General features: G+C 40.7%; 1 protein-coding gene across 4 annotated transcripts in view; it reads right to left on the bottom strand.

Moving 5' to 3' along the window:
• Positions 1 to 17,597, bottom strand: part of LOC133409231 (calcipressin-1-like) — a 25,603-nt gene extending 8,006 nt beyond the window's left edge. Inside the window, exons 1-2 of one of the 4 annotated variants that reach the window (XM_061689100.1) lie at positions 17,320 to 17,597; positions 17,050 to 17,206 (exon numbers count right to left, since the gene is read on the bottom strand). In XM_061689100.1, the coding sequence (XP_061545084.1) occupies positions 17,050 to 17,175 (126 nt within the window). In that variant the 5' untranslated portion in view covers positions 17,176 to 17,206; positions 17,320 to 17,597. Of the gene's footprint in view, positions 1 to 809; positions 1,447 to 17,049; positions 17,207 to 17,319 lie in introns of those variants that run through there. The other 3 variants (XM_061689017.1, XM_061689255.1, XM_061689188.1) reach the window with 3 other exon arrangements.
• Between the last annotated feature and the right edge of the window lie 976 nt (positions 17,598 to 18,573).

Genomic DNA, 18,573 nt, shown 5'->3' with positions numbered 1-18,573 from the left:
CCACAGCCCGGTGTTTGGGGACCCCTACTTAACTGTCACCGGTGAAGAAAACACATTCCAGCTTTTTCTCACCATTAATTCTTACCATTCCAGTATCACAGGACTAGAGAAACTCATCCTCAACAGTCTTGAAATAATAATACAATAATTAATGTTTTATTACTCTCAGCTTGCACGCTCTTCCTTTGCTTTCAGGGTTTTCTCCAGGTACTCCAGCTTCCTCCCGCATTCCAAAAACATGCACATTAAGTTCATTGAATTAATGAAATTGTCCTTAGGTGTGAGATTGAATGGTTGTTTATCTATATGTGCCCTGTGACCAGTCCAGGGTGTACCCAAGTGAAGATAAGCAGTATAGAAAATGGACAACTAAATTGATGAATGCATTACAATCGCTGTTCATCTAACAATGTCGTGCCGGGATTAGGCTTTTACTATCAATCAAATAAAACCATATATTCATCATCCTCTATTTATACAGGCAAATACAGTCTGTAGGGTGTCCTACATCCACCCTGAGGCCAGCACTTGGTTGGACACTGCACCAAAACACGTCACTAGACAATTGTCCAGCGCAATAGATACCCGGGTAAAAGAAATGAGGACAGATTTAAAGTCACATACATAAAATTAGTAGTAATAAGGTCTTTCTCAAAGGTGGTATCAATATTACTGTACAGCAAGACATTTAACAAAAACAAAAAAAAGAGTTGTTCCTGACAAACAATTAAAAATGATCATTTCTGTCTAGTAATGCTGGGCAACATCAAGTCATGTCCAGGAAGCTGAAGAGCAGACACTTGGCTTACCTGAGCATCAGGATGATTGAACACTTCCCGATTGGTCACTGAGGCAACTAGACATAAGTGGTTACACTTGGTGGTCTTGATGTGCATGACAGGCAACAAGGAACGCCAAAACCTTTTGCACTCAATTCTTGAATTCAGGGTTGCTGAGAGACCCTTGAAAGGCAACTGAGGGGGCGTTGAAGAGGAAGGAAAGAAATGGGGAGGTCGGGTAAGTGTTGCCTTCCCCAGGGTGACAGGTGAGTGGTAGGTGATCTGATGCCCCAAAGCAGGAAAAGAGAGAGGTTCGGTTTTTGGCTGAAACCTTTTGCTGCTAGCTTCCACTGTCTTCACACCACTGTGTCTTAGAAACCTATGCCAAAGGTAGATTCCACAGTCCTGCCAGATCAAGCGTCCATCTGCTTTATTAATGATCCCTCAGCTCTGCGGCAACCTGTAAATTGAAGGAATTTTCCAGAGATTTAGGTGTGGTTTGTGTCATTTATGTCATTTAGTCTCTCTCTCATGCTAGCTCCCTCTCTCTCTCCCTTTTTATCACACCCCTTCTGCAACATGTTGACGCACTACCCGCAGCTCCTGCCCACTAGCTCAGCGATTCGCTGAGTGCCAACATCAGGGAAAGAGGGAGGAGTGTGTCTATTTTCTCTTGACAGATATAATCCAATGCTGACTAATCAGACGGAAAGAAGGACAGTGTGTGTATGAAGAGCAAAGTAATGACACCACCTGACATCTGACACATCAACCATCTTCTTTATTACATATAAATCTGATAATACAGCTCCTTGGAAAGTCAGATTGGTTTTACACACAAAGACCTTTGAAGGCATGCACAAGACATAAATGTGAATGAGCCACAGGGAGAAAGACAGAAACAAATGGTGAGAGCAAGAACATCTGAAAAAAATAGATGACAGCTGAGTGGCAGCAGAAAAAAAGGAATGGAAAGAGTAACAGAGACATGATGGGTTGGAAGAATGCAAACTGGAGGGGTGTGGGGCGGAGAGGTACTGCTCATGGAAACTATGCAGTATGATAACACGCTTTTATGGGGTATTAATAGCAAAGAGCGTGAAGCGAATACAGTGTAATGTTACAAGGCTACAAGTTATGTTTAGCACGTGCATTCATTAGTTTAGCTTAGTTGACGACTTTCCATTCATATTAACCAAAAGATTCTGATGTTGCATTTATCACCGTCTCTTAAATGAGACATTATTTTTTTTTTCACAATTCAAAACATTTTCCAGGTGTCTTAACATATATCTAATCTTCTCTAATACACAAAGGATACAGATATAGCATTTAAACTGTTTTTCACCATTTAGATTTTCCTGATCGTTGGGTGGCGTGGGTAAACCGGGATCGAGCATGAGTCACCCTTCCCCACTATATTCAGTGGAGGAAATAATTATTTGATCCCTCACTGATTTTGTAAATTCACCCACTGACAAAGACATGAGCTGTTTATAATTTAATGGTAGGTTTATGTTAACAGTGAGAGAGAGAATATCTAGAAGAAAATTCAGAAAATCACATCCATCCAGCCATCCATCCATTTCTATTCCGCTAATCCTCACTAGGGTCACAGGCGTGCAGAAGCCTACCCAAGCTGGCTCTGGGCAAGAGTCGGGGTACACCCTGAACTGGTCAGCAGTCAATCACAGCATACATATAAACAAACAACCATGCACACTCACATTCACACCAACGGGCAATTTAGAGTTTGGGATGTGGGAGGAAGCCGGTGTACCTGGAGGAAACCCACGCAGGCACCAGGAGAACATGCAAATTCCACACGGCCAAGCCCAGATTTTAACCCAGGTCCTCAAAACTGTGAGGCAGATGTGCTAACCGGTTGTTGACCGTGCCACCCAGGGGAAAAAAAACACTTTATATATAAAAAAAAAAAAAAAAAAAAAAAAAAAAAAAAAAAAAAAGATCATGTATTTGCATTTTATTGAGTGAAATAAGCATTTGATCCCCTACCAACAATAAATAATTTTAGCCCCCACATTAACTCGTAAGATGTATGAAAGACACCCATCTCGTTACCTGAATAAAGACACTTGTCCACAGAATCAATCAATCAATCAATCAATCAGACACCAACCTCTCCATCGTGGGCAAGACCAAATAACTTTCTAATGACATCAGGGAGAAGATTGTAGACCTGTAAAAGGTTGGAATGGGCTACAAGAAGATATTGACAGAGCAAGAGGCTGGGTGAGAAGGAGAAAACTGTTGGTGTAATAGTTAGAAAACGGAATAAACATAAAATGACGATCAAGCTCCCTCGGTCAGGGGCTCCCCATAAGATTTCATCTCGTGGGGTATCACTGATCATGAGAACAGTTCGGGCATCAGCTACAAACTACACGTGAGGCGCTTGTTAAGGTTGTCAAGGCAGCTGGGACCACAGTCACCAAGAAAAACATTGGTAACACACGCCGCCGTAATGGATTAAAATCCTGCAGCGCCTGTAAAGTCCCCCTGCTCAAGGAGGCACATCTACAGGCCTGTTCCAAAGTTTGCCAATGAACACCTGAATGATTGAGAGAATGATTGAGAGAATGAATGAGAGAATGAATGAGAGAAAGTGATGTGGTCAGATGAGACAAAAATCTAGCTGTTTGGAATCAATTTGACTCGCTGTGTTTGGAGGAAGAGGAATTCAGACTATGACCCAAAGTATCCCCACCGTCAAGCATGGCGGTGGAAGCATTATCCTTTGGGGTTGTTTTTCTGCAAAGGGGGCAGGTCAACTTCACCGCATCGAGGGAATTACTTGTAGAGCTTTGTGCTATCCTGGGTGACAACCTCTTTCTCTCAGCCGCAAAACTTAAAATGGGTCGTGGATGGGACTTCCAGCACGACGATGACCCAAAGCACACAGCCAAGGAAAGGAAAGAGTAGCAAAAGAAGAAGCAGATTAAGATTATAGAGTGTTTTAGCCAGTCTCCAGACCTAAATCCCACTGAAAATATGTGACGGGAGCTGAAGCTTCGAGTTGCCAAGGCATAGCCTCGAAACCTTAAGGATTTGGAGAAGATCTGCAAAGAGGAGTGGTCAAAAATTCCTCCCGAGATGTGTGCAAACCTGGTGATCAACTACAAGAAACGTCTGACCTCTGTACTGGTCAACAAGGGGTTCTCCACCAAGTACCAATTAATGTTTTGATCGGGGGTCCAATAATTAATGCCCTCAATGAATTGCAAAATCTTTGGTTTTATGTGATTTTGTAGATTTTCTTTTTGATATTCTGTCTCTCCCTGTTAAAATACACCTACCATTAAAATTATAGACCGTTCATGTCTTTGTCAGTGGGTAAAAACTTACAAAATCAGTGAGGGTAAAAATAATTATTTCCTCCACTGTCAGAACTGAGGGCCTGTGTTCGCTTCAGTGGGTATCCAGAGCAATTGAGAGTTACTTAATTAGAATTACTTTGCCCAACCCTACCACAACAGTCTGCAGTTAGCTAGCTATGCCTAGACCCCGAAAATGTATCTTCCCCGGATGATGCCACAATTAACAGAACACCTCTGTGTCATTATTCAAATGCCCAAGTGTTATGTACTGTATTTTGTGTTGTTCAGGCTACATAATACAGCGGCTGAAATAAGTATTTAACACATCACCATTTTTCTCACTAAATATATTTCCAAAGGTGCTATTGACATGAAATGTAGTAATCCATACATACAAAGAAAGTATAACAAATAAAATCAGAAATTAAGTTGTGTGTAATAATGTGAAATGACACTGGGGGAAAAAAAACATTGAACACATGAAGGAAGGTGCAAAAAGGCATGGAAAAGCCAAGATGACACCTACAATCTATCAATAATCAAACAGCAATCCAGCCCCTTGTCAGTGAAAATGAATATCAGCTGGTTCAGTCCTAACTGAACCAGCTGATAACTCATTGCCAAGGTGTGAGTCAAGACACATCTAATGATGGGTAAGAGCAAAGAGCTGTCTCAAGAACATCGCAAACTAATTGTTGCAAAACATAAGAATGGGATTGGTTACAGGCGCATATCTAAGCTTCTGAATGTTACAGTGAGCATGGTTGGGGCGATAACTAGAAAGCCAATCGTAGCACTATAGATTTGCCTCGATCAGGTGCTCCTCGTGAGATTTCTGACAAAGGAGTGCAAAGAATAATCAGAAGAGTTGCCTAAGAGCCAAGGACCACCTGTGGAGAGCTTCAAAAAGACATGGAATTAGCAGGTACTGTTGTCACAAGGAAAGCAGTGAGTAATGCAGTCCACCGCCATGGCCTCTATGGACACTCACCATGTATGACCCTATTGCTGAAAAAGAAAGAAAAAAAAAAAAAAAAAAAAAAACATGTCAAAGCTCCTTTAAAGTTTGCTGAACAACATTTGGACAAGCCAGTTAAATACTGGGAGAATATAGTCTGGTCTGAGGAAAGCAAAATTTAACTCTTTGGATGCCATAATCCACACCACGTTTGGAGGAGAAATGGGACTGCACATCACCCTAAAAACGCCATACCAACAGTGAAGTTCAAAGGTGGGAACATGATGGTGTGGGGCTGATTTTCAGCAAATGATACTGGTAAACTTCACATTATTGAAGAAGGATAAACGGGCAAATGTACCCAGACATTCTTGACAAAAATCGGCTGCCATCTATGAGGATAATGAAAATGAAACAAGTGTGGACATTTCAGCAGGATAATGATCAAAACATACTGCCAAGAAAACTGAATTGGTTTCAAAGAAAAAAAAATAAAGCTGCTAGAATGGCCCAGCCAATCACCTGACTTGAATCCAATCGAAAATCTATTGAAAGAACTGAAACTCAAGATCCATAAAAGAACCCCACAGAACCTTCAAGATTTGGACAAATGGACCAGAACAATGCATGTGACTAGTTTCTCCATACATGAGGCGTCTTGAACCTGTCATTGCAAACAAAGGCTTTTGTACAAAGTATTAAATAAATACTAGTTGGTGTGTTCAATACTTTTTCCTTGTGTCATTTCACATTATTACACACAACTTAATTTCTGATCTTATTTGTTCTACTTTCTTTGTATGTATGGGTTACTTGGGTTGTTCAAAACATCTGGTGAAATTTTCATATCAATAGCACCTTTGGAAATATATGTAGTGAGAAAAACGGTGAGGTGTTAAATACCTATTTCAGCCGCTGTATGTTGAAACATTAAGCATTGTGGGCTGGGACTAAAATATCTGTCATGTAGTGTGAGCCACAGACTAAAAACCATGTGCTGCCTTGTTAACTTTTCCTGAAGTGTCTCCATTTTCTGGACCTACACACCGACACGACACCTAGCGAGGCAGTGCAAGCTGGACGAGCCCGGCGCCCGTCCGCCTAACAAGACGCGCCCCGGAAGCCTTTTACCTTGCAAGCGACAACCCGGTGGGATATATTTCAGTCACTGCAGGCTTCATGCGGATATAGTTTTGTGGGTCAAAAATAGGGATATGCAGACATAAGAAAGATGTGAGATCTACAAATGTATTTGATTAACTGTCACTCAAACGCGGTGGGGTTTCAGCGCATTCGGCAGAAACGCCGGCAGCATCTGAGAGCTGAGAAAACAGCCTGATTTTATCACGATTTTGAAGCCTCATTTTATATGCTTGATTTTTTTTCATCCATTTAAATTTTGCAGGCTTGTTACGACACACTTAAATAACTACTTGCCACACTCGAAATCACTTGGTTTGTGGGGGGGCTGTTATGTCTCATACAGATGCAGAATACAGCTTTCGATACCACGATGACCAGGGGCAGAGCTGCGGCATGCAACGAAGCAAGCATTCAGTGTAGACAACCATATTTTTGTGACTTTTATGACCCCTCTTGTGACTTTTTTTTAAGCATTGAGCAAACAATCTAGCGACTTTCTGTGGTGGTTTTGGAGCCTTCTGGAGAGACTATCCAGAGCAAATGATCTCCACCCCTCTGTCCAGACATCAAATGAAGCCACCGCTGGCTAATTTAATTTAATCTTGAAATTTAGGGTCAGGGCAGTTATTGTGCAATTTAGTCAGCGACATCACAGTTTGGGGGCGGTACGGTGGACGACTGGTTAGAGCGTCTGCCTCACAGTTCCGAGGACCGGGGTTCAATCCCCAGCCCCGCCTGTGTGGAGTTTGCATGTTCTCTGCGTGCCTGCGTGGGTTTTCTCCGGGCACTCCGGTTTCCTACCCACATCCCAAAAAAAACATGCATGGTAGGTTAATTGGAGACTCTAAATTGCCCATAGGTGTGAATGTGAGAGCAAATGGTTGTTTGTTTGTATGTGCCCTGTGATTGGCTGGCAACCAGTTCAGGGTGTACCCCGCCTCCTGGCCGATGACAGCTGGGATAGGCTCCAGCACGCCCGCGACCCGAGTGAGGAGAAGCGGCTCAGAAAATGGATGAATGGATCACAGTTTGGTAAAATTCATAAGAGCGAAGTGTAATGTTTAACTGTGATGCTCACAGACACATTTTCAGATAAAAAGCACAAAATTAAAGATTTACTTGGTAAGGGCAGGAATTGTCCAAACATTTGGGGAAGGATTCAGGGGGAACTAAGCCATCTCAGAATCCTATTTGATTCAATTCATTATCAATTTTAGTGTGTCCCAAGACACCCAGATCTACAATACATTTTCAAAAGGTCAACAAGAACTTAAGTTACACAAATTCCATAAAGGACAGAAAATAAAGAAAATCTATCTAAAATAAAGAAAATCTATCTAAAATCACAAATCTGAAGTGGCCGCCCTTTTCCCAACTCCAACTGCAAGGGACAATCAGGACTCCCAAAAAATAATTGGTACCCCCCCCCTACTCACTCTTGAGGACTTGTACACTGCCAGAACTAAGACAAGAGCATCCAAAATCCTCTTGGACCCTCCACATCCTGGTCACCACCTCTTCCAGATCCTTTCCTCAGGAAGGCACTATCAATCAATGCAAACTAAAACGAGCAAACATTCCAACAGCTTCTTCCCTTTTGCCATTAACTTCCTAAACAGTTAACTTACAATTCCATTGTAACATGCCAATTTTGTCTTGAGATTGTTGTCACATCTCAGTCGGGATACTTCTACATTACTTGTGCATTCACTGATGTAGTCTCGTCACAATTGTCACTGTACCTGATTATGGCTCTATTAGTCATTTCAACCTGCTCTAAATTGCTAGAGGACTCTGCATCATTTGCACAATTGTCATTGTATCAGCATTACCACATTACCAGCAACATTTCACTGCCCAGAGACCCTCCGTAGTGTGTTTTTACATTTTTAGGTCTCAAAAGCATTTTTTTGTCAAAATGGCTGTTCTGTTGTTGTACTACAGCGGCTCCAACTACCGGAGACAAATTCCTTACAAATAAAGACAATTCTGATGCAGTCTAGTTTCTACACTTGAGCACACTTTGACACAGAGGTCTTTATTTTAAGAATTTCTTGGCATGCTTCTCTTTTGAATTTAGATTCCATCAACAGCCCATGGTTTTGTACTTTATCTTTTATAACAGCACAAAAGTATAAATCCATTGGGGTGAGGGCTACTGATTGTGGTGGCCAAAACAAAAACAAAAAAAAACATACCATAGCCCGTACAACTGTACACCTACTTTTGCACGCGCCACCGTATAGAGTATTTAATGTGTAAATGCCAATGTTCAACTTCTTCACTCCATCCACCACTTGAGACAAAAAATTAAAAGTGATCAGTGAGTCTCCCAGGGGTAGTTCATTATTGAACTTAAAATTAATCGCATGGTGGCACTATTACTTTCCATAAACCTATACGTACAAAAAGCTCTTCCATTGTGAGTCATGCGGTGCACCCTCATTCTTACACCACAACCGAAAACAACATGCACAGTGGAAAAATGTTGTAACATGACAAGTCAGCTGACTCCTTCCAGGCATTGTGTGGAAAGCACCAGGATCGTGGAATGGAGAGAATAAACACAATCACACCAATTTTTTTCCCTTGAGAAAAAGACTTTCAATTTACTTTAATTTACTGGTTTTATCCAACAAAATGCACATCTGGATCGTTTTACAAACGTATGTTGCCTCATGAGAAAAGGACAAACACCTCAGTTTTACTGTGTTTGCATTTCATCAACGTCACTAAAATTAAAGTTCTTGCTCTTCAAAACATTCCCATTCAAACTTGTAAAATCTGAGAAGTACTGAGGCTACTTAAGACTAGGAAGTTTCGGAAAAATAGAGCTTTTCCCATTCATTCATTTATTAATATGAAACCATTTCTTTCCCTTTGATGTGAGCAAAGATATTAACAGATAATCATGGGTTTTATGTACTGCATTCCAAGATGTCCCACTTGATAGTGAGCTTAGCAAGCATCCTGCCTGTTTCCACTGACTCAGACTTTCCAGTCTGACAAACGTGGCAAACCTCAGCATTTTGAATATTTAAATGAGAAAATACGAAACAATTTAAAATACTAAAAACTATTTTGAAAACACTGTAATCTTCAATTTATTCTCTTGAGAAAACAGTAATCGTTTCAACTTGCTGACTTTAGTTAAAGTTGAAAGTACAGATGCAATGGACACTTTTATTAAACTTCATTTGGGAGTGAGAAACAGAGTTTCTGCAAGATTCACTTTTTAAGACCATATACCAAGACAATTAAGACAATTACAAACATAATTTAAGACCTATAGTACACCAGAACATGAGAACTAAACAGTCAGAAAATTATTTGAAATTGAACGTAGTCCACAGGTTATGCAAGCTGTAAATTATACCTCTGAACTATAGGAAAAAGATTGCAAAACAGGAGAAGCGAGTCCTTCAAAATGCATCTTCAGCCATTTAAAGTATAATGTTCAAAATCCTTCATTGGGAACACTGCACATTTGATTGCAAATCAGAACATACAGAACAATTTTTAAAATGTATTATTCCTATAAAGAACACGCAGAACACAATATTGGGATGTTGAAAAAATTGTGTCTGCATTTTGCTTTACAAACATTTATTATATCAACTAAAAATGCTTCATGCCAGAAGATCTTGCTTTCCTGTGACTTAATGAACTAATATTTAATTGTATTTGAGTGCACACACGTACGCATGTGCGAGCACACACCACAACAGGGGAGAAAGGAAAGCTCCAGGACTTGTGTCACAAAAGATATAAGTCAAACCCAAACGACGAGTTTTCCCCTTCAATATAGGCCAGACGATCAACCAGCACTTCTACAAAGCTTCAACATGGTAACATGCCTGCTCAAAATGCCCTGAGCCTCTGACAGTTCCTGGCCAAGAAGAACATCACCGTGAGCAACCTCACTCCCCACCCAGACCTGGTTCCGTACAATTTTTTTCCCCCTTTCCTAAGTTCAAGGGGATCATCGAGGGGGCCCGTTTTGAAGATGTGGATGAACACAACATTGCTGTGACGACGGAGCTGCGGGGGATTCCGGTAGAAAACTTCCAGGCGTGTATGAATGTGTGGCAGAGAAGGGAGGGAAAGGGTATTAGACTTCAGGGGGATTACTTTGAAGGGCGAAATTTGTCGCTTGTATTTTAGATTTGAAAAACGGTATCTCTGTTGTGACACCAGTCCTGGTAATTTTCTGACACACCTCATAGATGTTTAATGAAAGGTCCCTTTCCTTCATTGTTTTTTTTGTCTTTAATGTCGTCGTCGTCGTCACCCCCCCCCCCCCCACACCACCTCATTTTTCAAGCTATTCCCGATTGTCTTTTCTGCCTGGCATTTGAGACGGCCACATTTTTCATTATTATGCGACATATAAATGACTTTTGCTCTGACTGGATCACTCATCTTCCCCGATTTAAATATGGATAGCTTTGATTGGTCCATACCATGGTGTCTGCTTGTGTAACTCAAAGCTTGGCGCAGCCAAGCATTCAAAGGGACTAAGGCAGTCATTATTGAATCTTTTTCGAATAGATTCATTGAAGGCAACAGCGCGCGACTCGTCTTTACATTTAGACGGGAAAAAAAAACCAACAGCTTTCATGTATTGTAGAATTTGTCTGGCACTGAGTACCCAAACGTGCATATTTCAGCCCACTTCTAACTTGAAAAAACACATTGCGGTAAATTGTCAATGTTTTGTTGTTATTTTGGCTGTGGATATTAGCCCACCTTAACCCACGTTAGCCCTATTTTATCACAAGTAACTGTAAAACACATCTATTGGGGTATGATTTAATCTTGCTCACACTGTACACACACACACACACACACACAGAAATACCAGAATTTTATTTTGTTATTTTTATTTTATTGATGTTCATGCTCTGATTAAAACAAAGTCAGAAGTTACTGACCATTTACTCAGTACATTTACTCTTACTCAAGTAATTTTTTGGATAACTACTTTTTACTTTTGGGTGAGTCACATTATTGTCAAGTAACAGTACTCTTACTTGAGGACAACATTTGGCTACTCTACCCACCTCTGCACATGGGTTACCAGTCCAATCGGGTGCGTTTGCACAAATGAGGATGTGAAGCGCTGTCGCAGCCTGGCTAAGCGTCTTGGCTTTGTATAGACGGCACTAATCTACATTTTAAGCACAACTAATTACTTCACGCCGAGACAAGGCCATGACGATATCGAGGCACTTTTAATGTCGCGATATCATGAATATTGTGAAATCCCTACATTTTTTTCATACGCTTGCCCTACCGATATGTTTTGCAAGCTTGCCCTTGACTATCTTTGAGTTGGCCCAGGCAAAATCAGGAATCGGTAAACTTCGAGCCCTGTAATAGGGAATGTGATCTGAAAGAGTAAGTGGTTGAAAATTAAAAGAGAAGCGGATACTGTATTTTGAGGTTATGCTCACATTCATTTACTGTAAATAGAACCTGCCGCAACAAACATCGCTGGCGACAATGAATGGAAGCTTCGATTGTGTAATAGGTAGCCCAATTCAGTTGCATTGTTTTCCAACTAATATTGAACGTGATCTGAAAAGGCATGTGGGTGAAAATTAATAGAGAGGGGGATATATTGAGGTTATGCTCGTCATCCACTCCCATTTATTGGAATTGAACCTGCTGCGATGATTATCGCCAGCGACAATGAATGCAAGCTTCACAAGTTCATCCAGTTACATTCATAAATTATGAATATTGTTAAATATTATTGTAAAACAACATATGTATCCTTTATAGACCGTATTTGTTTTGACTGTATTGCCTTTTGGATTGACTCAACAGCACAGATGTCAAATTTAAACCACAGACTCATTTTGACCTACGCTATGCATAAAACAGTAGGGGACCTACAGTTTCTGATGGAAGGGGACCTTTAAATAAATCTTTTTGGATATACTGCTATTTAAGATTTTTTTCTGCTGATCAGTTTTTCAACTTCTATGGCTGGAATTGCACAGGCGTATACCATTTGCATTTTGTGATAAGTTATAATTTGGTCTTCATTTCAACAGCATTGGATCTTCCTATTCAACACATTCACAACAATCGCTTGTTTATGTGTTTCACTTTGCCCTTGTTACATTACGTGTAGGTATTTCTTTCCCCTGATGCTCGACAGACAAGTCGCCATGGAAAACCTTGCAATAGAAATGGCACTTGTTTAAAACTTTCCATTCCTACAGATGACATTTGTTTTGTAGCGCATTTCATTCACTTCAACTGCTTCTTCTACTCTTCGCAAGTTGATCTATATGAGAGCAGTGCTGCCTTCCAGGATCATAGGACGTGTCCAGGTGAAACTGGTGGCGGTGAAGCGCCAATTCACGCTTTAAATCAAGTAGGAACCTCAAAGATCATGCAAAATGTAGCTAGCCGGCAACTACTGCAAATTTACATGACATTTTTGAGATGTTGATTTGTTTTACACTTTTTCTCAGACGTTGAATTTTATACCTGTTAAAAAAAATGTTTTCATTTTGATGGTTTGGAAAATTCTGTTTGATTTTGATGCTAAAATATCCTGTGTTAGAAATTCCAACCCAGATATTTCCATATCATACGACTGTTTAAAAGGCACAACTTTTTATACAGCTCTTGAGCTCACAAGACTGTGAATGTGTAAACGGTGAAGTGGCCAATGATTTACAGTATGTGGCGGACTTTTCTAAACATTCTCTCTTCACTTGTCTCGACAAAACTTCATTAGACCGTCTCCAAGTAGTTTATTTAGTACACCACTAGTCTTTTGTCTAGACCAGGTGTGTCAAGCGTACGGCCCAGGGGCCAGAACAGGCCCGTCAAGACGGTCCTATCCGGCCTGCGAGGGTTCGGCATTGCAGGCAAGTTTTAGTTCATTTATACATACAGATCCTTATTTTGAAACTCATGTTTTTCTTTTGACGCAAGCACCGTAGAACCAAGAGACTTTGTGTACACCTGCAGAAGCAACGCCTGTATGTAAATCATATGTTGTTTGTTCCGTAACTTCATGTGCAAATGTGCAGTTAAAAACAATTTTGTGACGTTACAAGGGACATGGGTATACAAAAGCACGGGTGAAAATGGATGGGTTGCATCAGTTCGGCATAAAATGTGTGCCAAACAAATCATGCGAGTGACTCGCTGTTGTGGCGACCCCTTACAGGGAAAATCTGAGAGTCGCTTCTTTAGTGAAATGTATGTTACAAGATAATTTGATGCATGCTAATACTTGGAGATAGCTTGCTAATTGTGCAGCCTAATGCAAACCTCATATAGATTCATTATTTGTTTTCAGCTTTCTATGGCAAGCTCCACCCATCCATTATCTTCCCCTTATCCGAGGTCGGGTCACGGGGGCAGTAGCTTTAGCAAGCCCAAACTTCCCTTTCCCCAGCCACTTCATCCAGCTCTTCCGGGGGGATCCCGAGGTATTCCCAGGCCAGCCAGGAGCCAGTCTCTCCAGCGTGTCCTGGGTCGTCCCTGGGGTCAATCAAGCGTTTGCGATAACTTGCAATGAATCTCTTACAGCGCTGTGGAGGAATTCTGGCCCACTCATCTTTGCAGAATTGTTGTAATTCTGGAGGGTTTTCGAGCATGAACTGCCTTTTTAAGGTCATGCCACAGCATCTTAATAGGATTCAGGTCAGGACTTCGACTAGGCCACTCCAAAGTCTTCATTTTGTTTTTCTTCAGCCTTTCAGAGGTGGACTTGCTGGTGTGTTTTGGATCATTCTCCTGCTGCAGAACCCAAGTTAGTTTCAGCTTGGGATCACGAACATTCTCCTCCATTTTTAGTAGACAGCAGAAATCATGGTTCATTCTTCCAGGTCCTGAAGCAACAAAACAGCCCCAGACCACCACACTACCACCACTATAATTTACTGTTGGTATGATGGACTTTTTCTGAAATGCGGTGTGACTATTACGCCAGATGTAATGTTTTGTGTCGTCTGACCACAGACTTTCTTTCCCCCAAATGTCTTGGGGATCGTCAAGACGTCATCTGGCAAAATTGAAACGAACCTTGATGTTGTTTTTCGTCTTGGAACTCTGCCATGCAGGCCATTTTTGCCCATTCTCTTTCTTATGGTGGGGTCATGAACACTCACATTAACTGAGGCAAGCGAGGTCTGCAGTTCTTTGGATGTTGTTATGGGGTCTTTTGTGACCTCTGGATGAGTCGTCGCTGTACTCTTGGGGTAATTTTGGTCGGCCGGCCACTCCTGGGAAGGTTCACCACTGTTCTATGTTTTCGCCATTTGTGGATAACGACTCTCACTGTGGTTTGCTGGAGTCCCAAATGTTTAGAAATTGCTTTATAACCTTTTCCACACTGATACATTTCAATTACTTTTTCATGTGTTCCTGAATTGCTTTAGATCTTGGCATAATGTCTAGCTTTTCAGGATCTTTTGGTCTACTTCACTTTGTCAGGCAGGTCCTATTTAAGTCATTTCTTGATTAAGAACAGCTTTGGCACTATCAGGCCTGGGTGTGGTTAGAGAAAATGAACTCGGGTATGATGAACCACATTTATGTTTCCACTTTTCACACAGGGCCATGTAGGTTTGGATTTTCTTCTCCCTTAATAAAAAAAAACATTTAAAAACTGCATTTTGTGTTTACTTGTGCTGTCTTTGACTAATACTTAAATTTGTTTAATTAGGGGAAATATAAGTGTGACAAACATGCAAAAGAATAAGAATTCAGGAAGGGTGCAAACACTTTCACACCATTGTACATCTGCTTGTACTGTATACCTCAGTCAAATCCCAAAATTTTTTGGCATTTATTATTTTCAAGTGACACAGAAGTAAAATATGTATGACTGCTGATACGTACAGTTGTGCTCATAAGTTTACATACCCTGACAGAATCCATCCATTTTCCGTACCGCTTATCCTCACTAAGGTCGCGTAACAAACAACCATTTGCACTCATGGGGAATTTGGAGTCTTCAATTAATCTTCCATGCATGTTTTAGGGATGTGGGAGGAAACCATTGTTCCTGGAGAAAACCCACGCAGGAACGGGGAGAACATGCAAACTCCAGACAGGGGAGGCCGGATTTGAACCTGGGTCCTCAGAACTGTGAGACAGATGTGCCAGGCAGAATTTGTGAAGTTTTTTGTTTTTTGTTTTTTTTTTTAAATAAAAATGACTGATAACTGAACACGGACCTTCATTATTTTCTTTATGGTCATGTTTGGTTTAATGTTTGTACTTTTCTGAAATTCTTGACAGTTTGATTTAAATCCCATTTTAAAAAAATATTTTTTAAATTCTGCCTATGTAATCAAACATATGAGCACAAATGTGTGTTCTGTCATTTTAATAAAAGTAGAGCTGCGCATTTCAAAATAAGAGCAACAAATAAAGAGAAAGTTGTGTGTTCAAATAAAGTGCTTAACTTCAGAAAAATAAGTGAGTTTCCCCTTTTCTGTTGGCCTCTATATTGACAACAGTGAAGTCTCAAACTATTTTAAATAATTTAATTTAACAAATCTTAAAAACTGATCCGTTTTAGAGGTTATGTTTGTTCAAAACTTTTATGTTTTGTTTCATACTGGCATTTCTCTCTTCCTCTCTGGAATGAATGGACATTGAAATGAAATCGTAACTTGCTCATTTCTCAACCGATTTACATCAAGGTTACTGCTTATTCAACGCCACAGCATATGCTATCAATACAACAAAATTTGGGGGGGAAAAAAAACATCATTATTTTAAAATATCATTATTATTTTTTGTTTATTTAAATGTCAAAGGTTAGTCGCAGTTCCCTTGTCATAATTGTACAGAGTTTTAACCAACCATATGCAGCACAATGTACCGGCATCTTTTTTTCTTGCGCTCCACACACGAATACGCTGACAACTTTGACCTCCCTAGCCTAGCGTCACCATAGGCACGGATCTCATAATGGGCGTTTGGTATCTACTTATAAATGTCAGTGGCGATTACCGCCTGAGATCGGATTGGATTGGCTGAAGGGTGTGGCTGAACTCACATGTGATTGGTCGGTAAGGTTCGTCCTATCATAAAGCCTGTAATGCTGCGCCACTTAAAATAGAAGCGCCCTCTATGTCTTGAATCATAACATTTCTTTTTAGGGCTATGGTGTGGGTCAGTATGGGACTGCTTCTGGGTCTGGACCAAGGTCCGCCAATTAGTGACCACTGGAGTAAAGGAACATTACAGCTGAAAGGGCAAAGGGACATTTAAATTGGAAGGTTGGCTCAAGTGTGTCGACTGCTTGGGCGCAAGTTGTAGCCAAGAGCAGCTATTGTATGAATGTGCATTATGTGACTGTTCGTGGCAATAAAGCAACTGAAGTGCCTCAACGACTATGTCATGCTTTACCACATCCAAGGGCATTACATAGTGTGTGTGCGTGCTTGCGCTTGAGGAATGGATGAATGAGAGGCATTAACTTAAGCACTTAAGTGTTTGTCACTTTCTGAAGTTTAGTCCATGATTGACTTGCAGTCATTTACGGGGAGATTTGACACATTCGATATGGCGGACGCTCTCACGTATCCCCGCAACGCGCTAACACGCTCAAGTCGGAATCTATGTAAATTGGATGTCTATGGGCAAAACGCAACCCTCAATAACAAATCTAATCGCGTCACCTACTGGGCACTAGCAGACACTGCTAGTTGGTTTACGCTGGGAACTTATTCAAGTCAATGAGTTGAGAATCACAGCGAACACACTAGGACAAAAACATTGATGGCAGCAATAAATACAAGGGGCCTCATTCAGCCAGCAGCCTATTTACAGTTTTTCGTCTTACCTTCAGACGTCCGTCGTTAAATAAATCCTCTGAGACATTGTATGCAACAAGGGCGTTTGGCAAAGCATTGAACTGAACATCCACCGCCGTCGAGTCCTCTTCGCAAACATTCTCCGATTGCTGCATTTCCACTTGTTTATTTTGTCGAAATTGCTTTCTGGAAATAAACAGGCAGACGCTACACATTAAATCCACGTCGAACACACCCACGAGCCATTGTACTTTGGGTATAAGCAGCTACTGTTGAGCTATTTTTACAATCATATCTACCTATAAAGCGTCACGCTTTTCAATACTTCCGACCAATGTGGTCCCAAACGGATATAAAGCTTCGCCGACTACTGTACTGGCTTGAAAACTGCTACACTTCGAAGGGGTAAACTGACCAGGAAACGGAGAAGACGACACGAAATGTCCATCCCATTTCGTGAATGTCTCTTCTCTTCCACAATCGGAACGCAAACACTATACCATTTAACAGAAAGTGCCAGATATCCACGCTAAACAATGCAGTAGTTTTTCGTTTGCAGAATGACTGTGGAGGCTAACGGAAGTGACGTCATTTCGCAGAGCAGCTGATTTCCCGTCTCCACCATGCGTCAAGCATTTCACCATGACGTCACGATCTTAATATAATTATTACAATTGCTATTACAATTCAAACATATTATAGCTGTAGCCAAAAAAAAAAAAAAAAAACAACCCGAAAATGCATCTCTCCTAAGGGAAATTATTCCTGTTCATTAAACAACTGTATGAATGCATTTGAGTGAAAGGTGAAGGTCGAGCGGGGCACGTTTTCAGGGTATTCAGTGGACACGCCCACAGCGTCTGACAGCTGGGAGGAGGTCTCTTTTAAATCACTCAGATTTGGCAGGCAAGTTAAGAACTTTCTTCTCTTTGTTGTGTCAAATTTATGAAACATTTTCATTTTCACTTTTCAGGGACACTAAGTAGAAGCAGCGAGGAAGTAACCAAGTACTGTACGAATACTTCATTTATGTACTTAAGTTGATTTTTCAGTTATCTTTACTAGTTTATTTAATTTTCTTAAGACTTTTACTCCCTACATTTGAAAATATATGTGTACTTTCTACTCCTTACTTTGTCAAAACAGACTACTTTTTTTCAAACTCGGCCGATGATCAACCAAGTTTGAGCTCTTGATTGATTGAGATCTTGGGATCCAATTAGGCGGGGAAAAAACAGATTGCAGCAACATGGAGGAAGATGAACCAGGGAGTACAGTATTCATGACGATTGGGAGAAGCAAGATATTCTCAATCGATGGGCTCATTTTGGAGAATTGTTTGATGTTGTCGGCTGCAAAAATTATTCGTCGTGCATGTGCTGTGTCCTGTGCCGGCCAGCCTAACAACCGCAAATTTCTGGTGTTCAAAAAATAGTTTATTCTGAAAAAAGACATTCAAGTAAGGGGAATTGTTTCATTAGTAATCATTCGCAAATTTAGCATTTAGTTTTTTTTGTCGGTTCACAGTTGTTAGCAAAGCAGGAAAAAGTTGT

Source organism: Phycodurus eques, chromosome 1, assembly GCF_024500275.1.
Source record: "Phycodurus eques isolate BA_2022a chromosome 1, UOR_Pequ_1.1, whole genome shotgun sequence".
NCBI classification, from domain to species: domain Eukaryota; kingdom Metazoa; phylum Chordata; class Actinopteri; order Syngnathiformes; family Syngnathidae; genus Phycodurus; species Phycodurus eques.
This window is presented reverse-complemented; position numbering and strand designations above follow the sequence as displayed.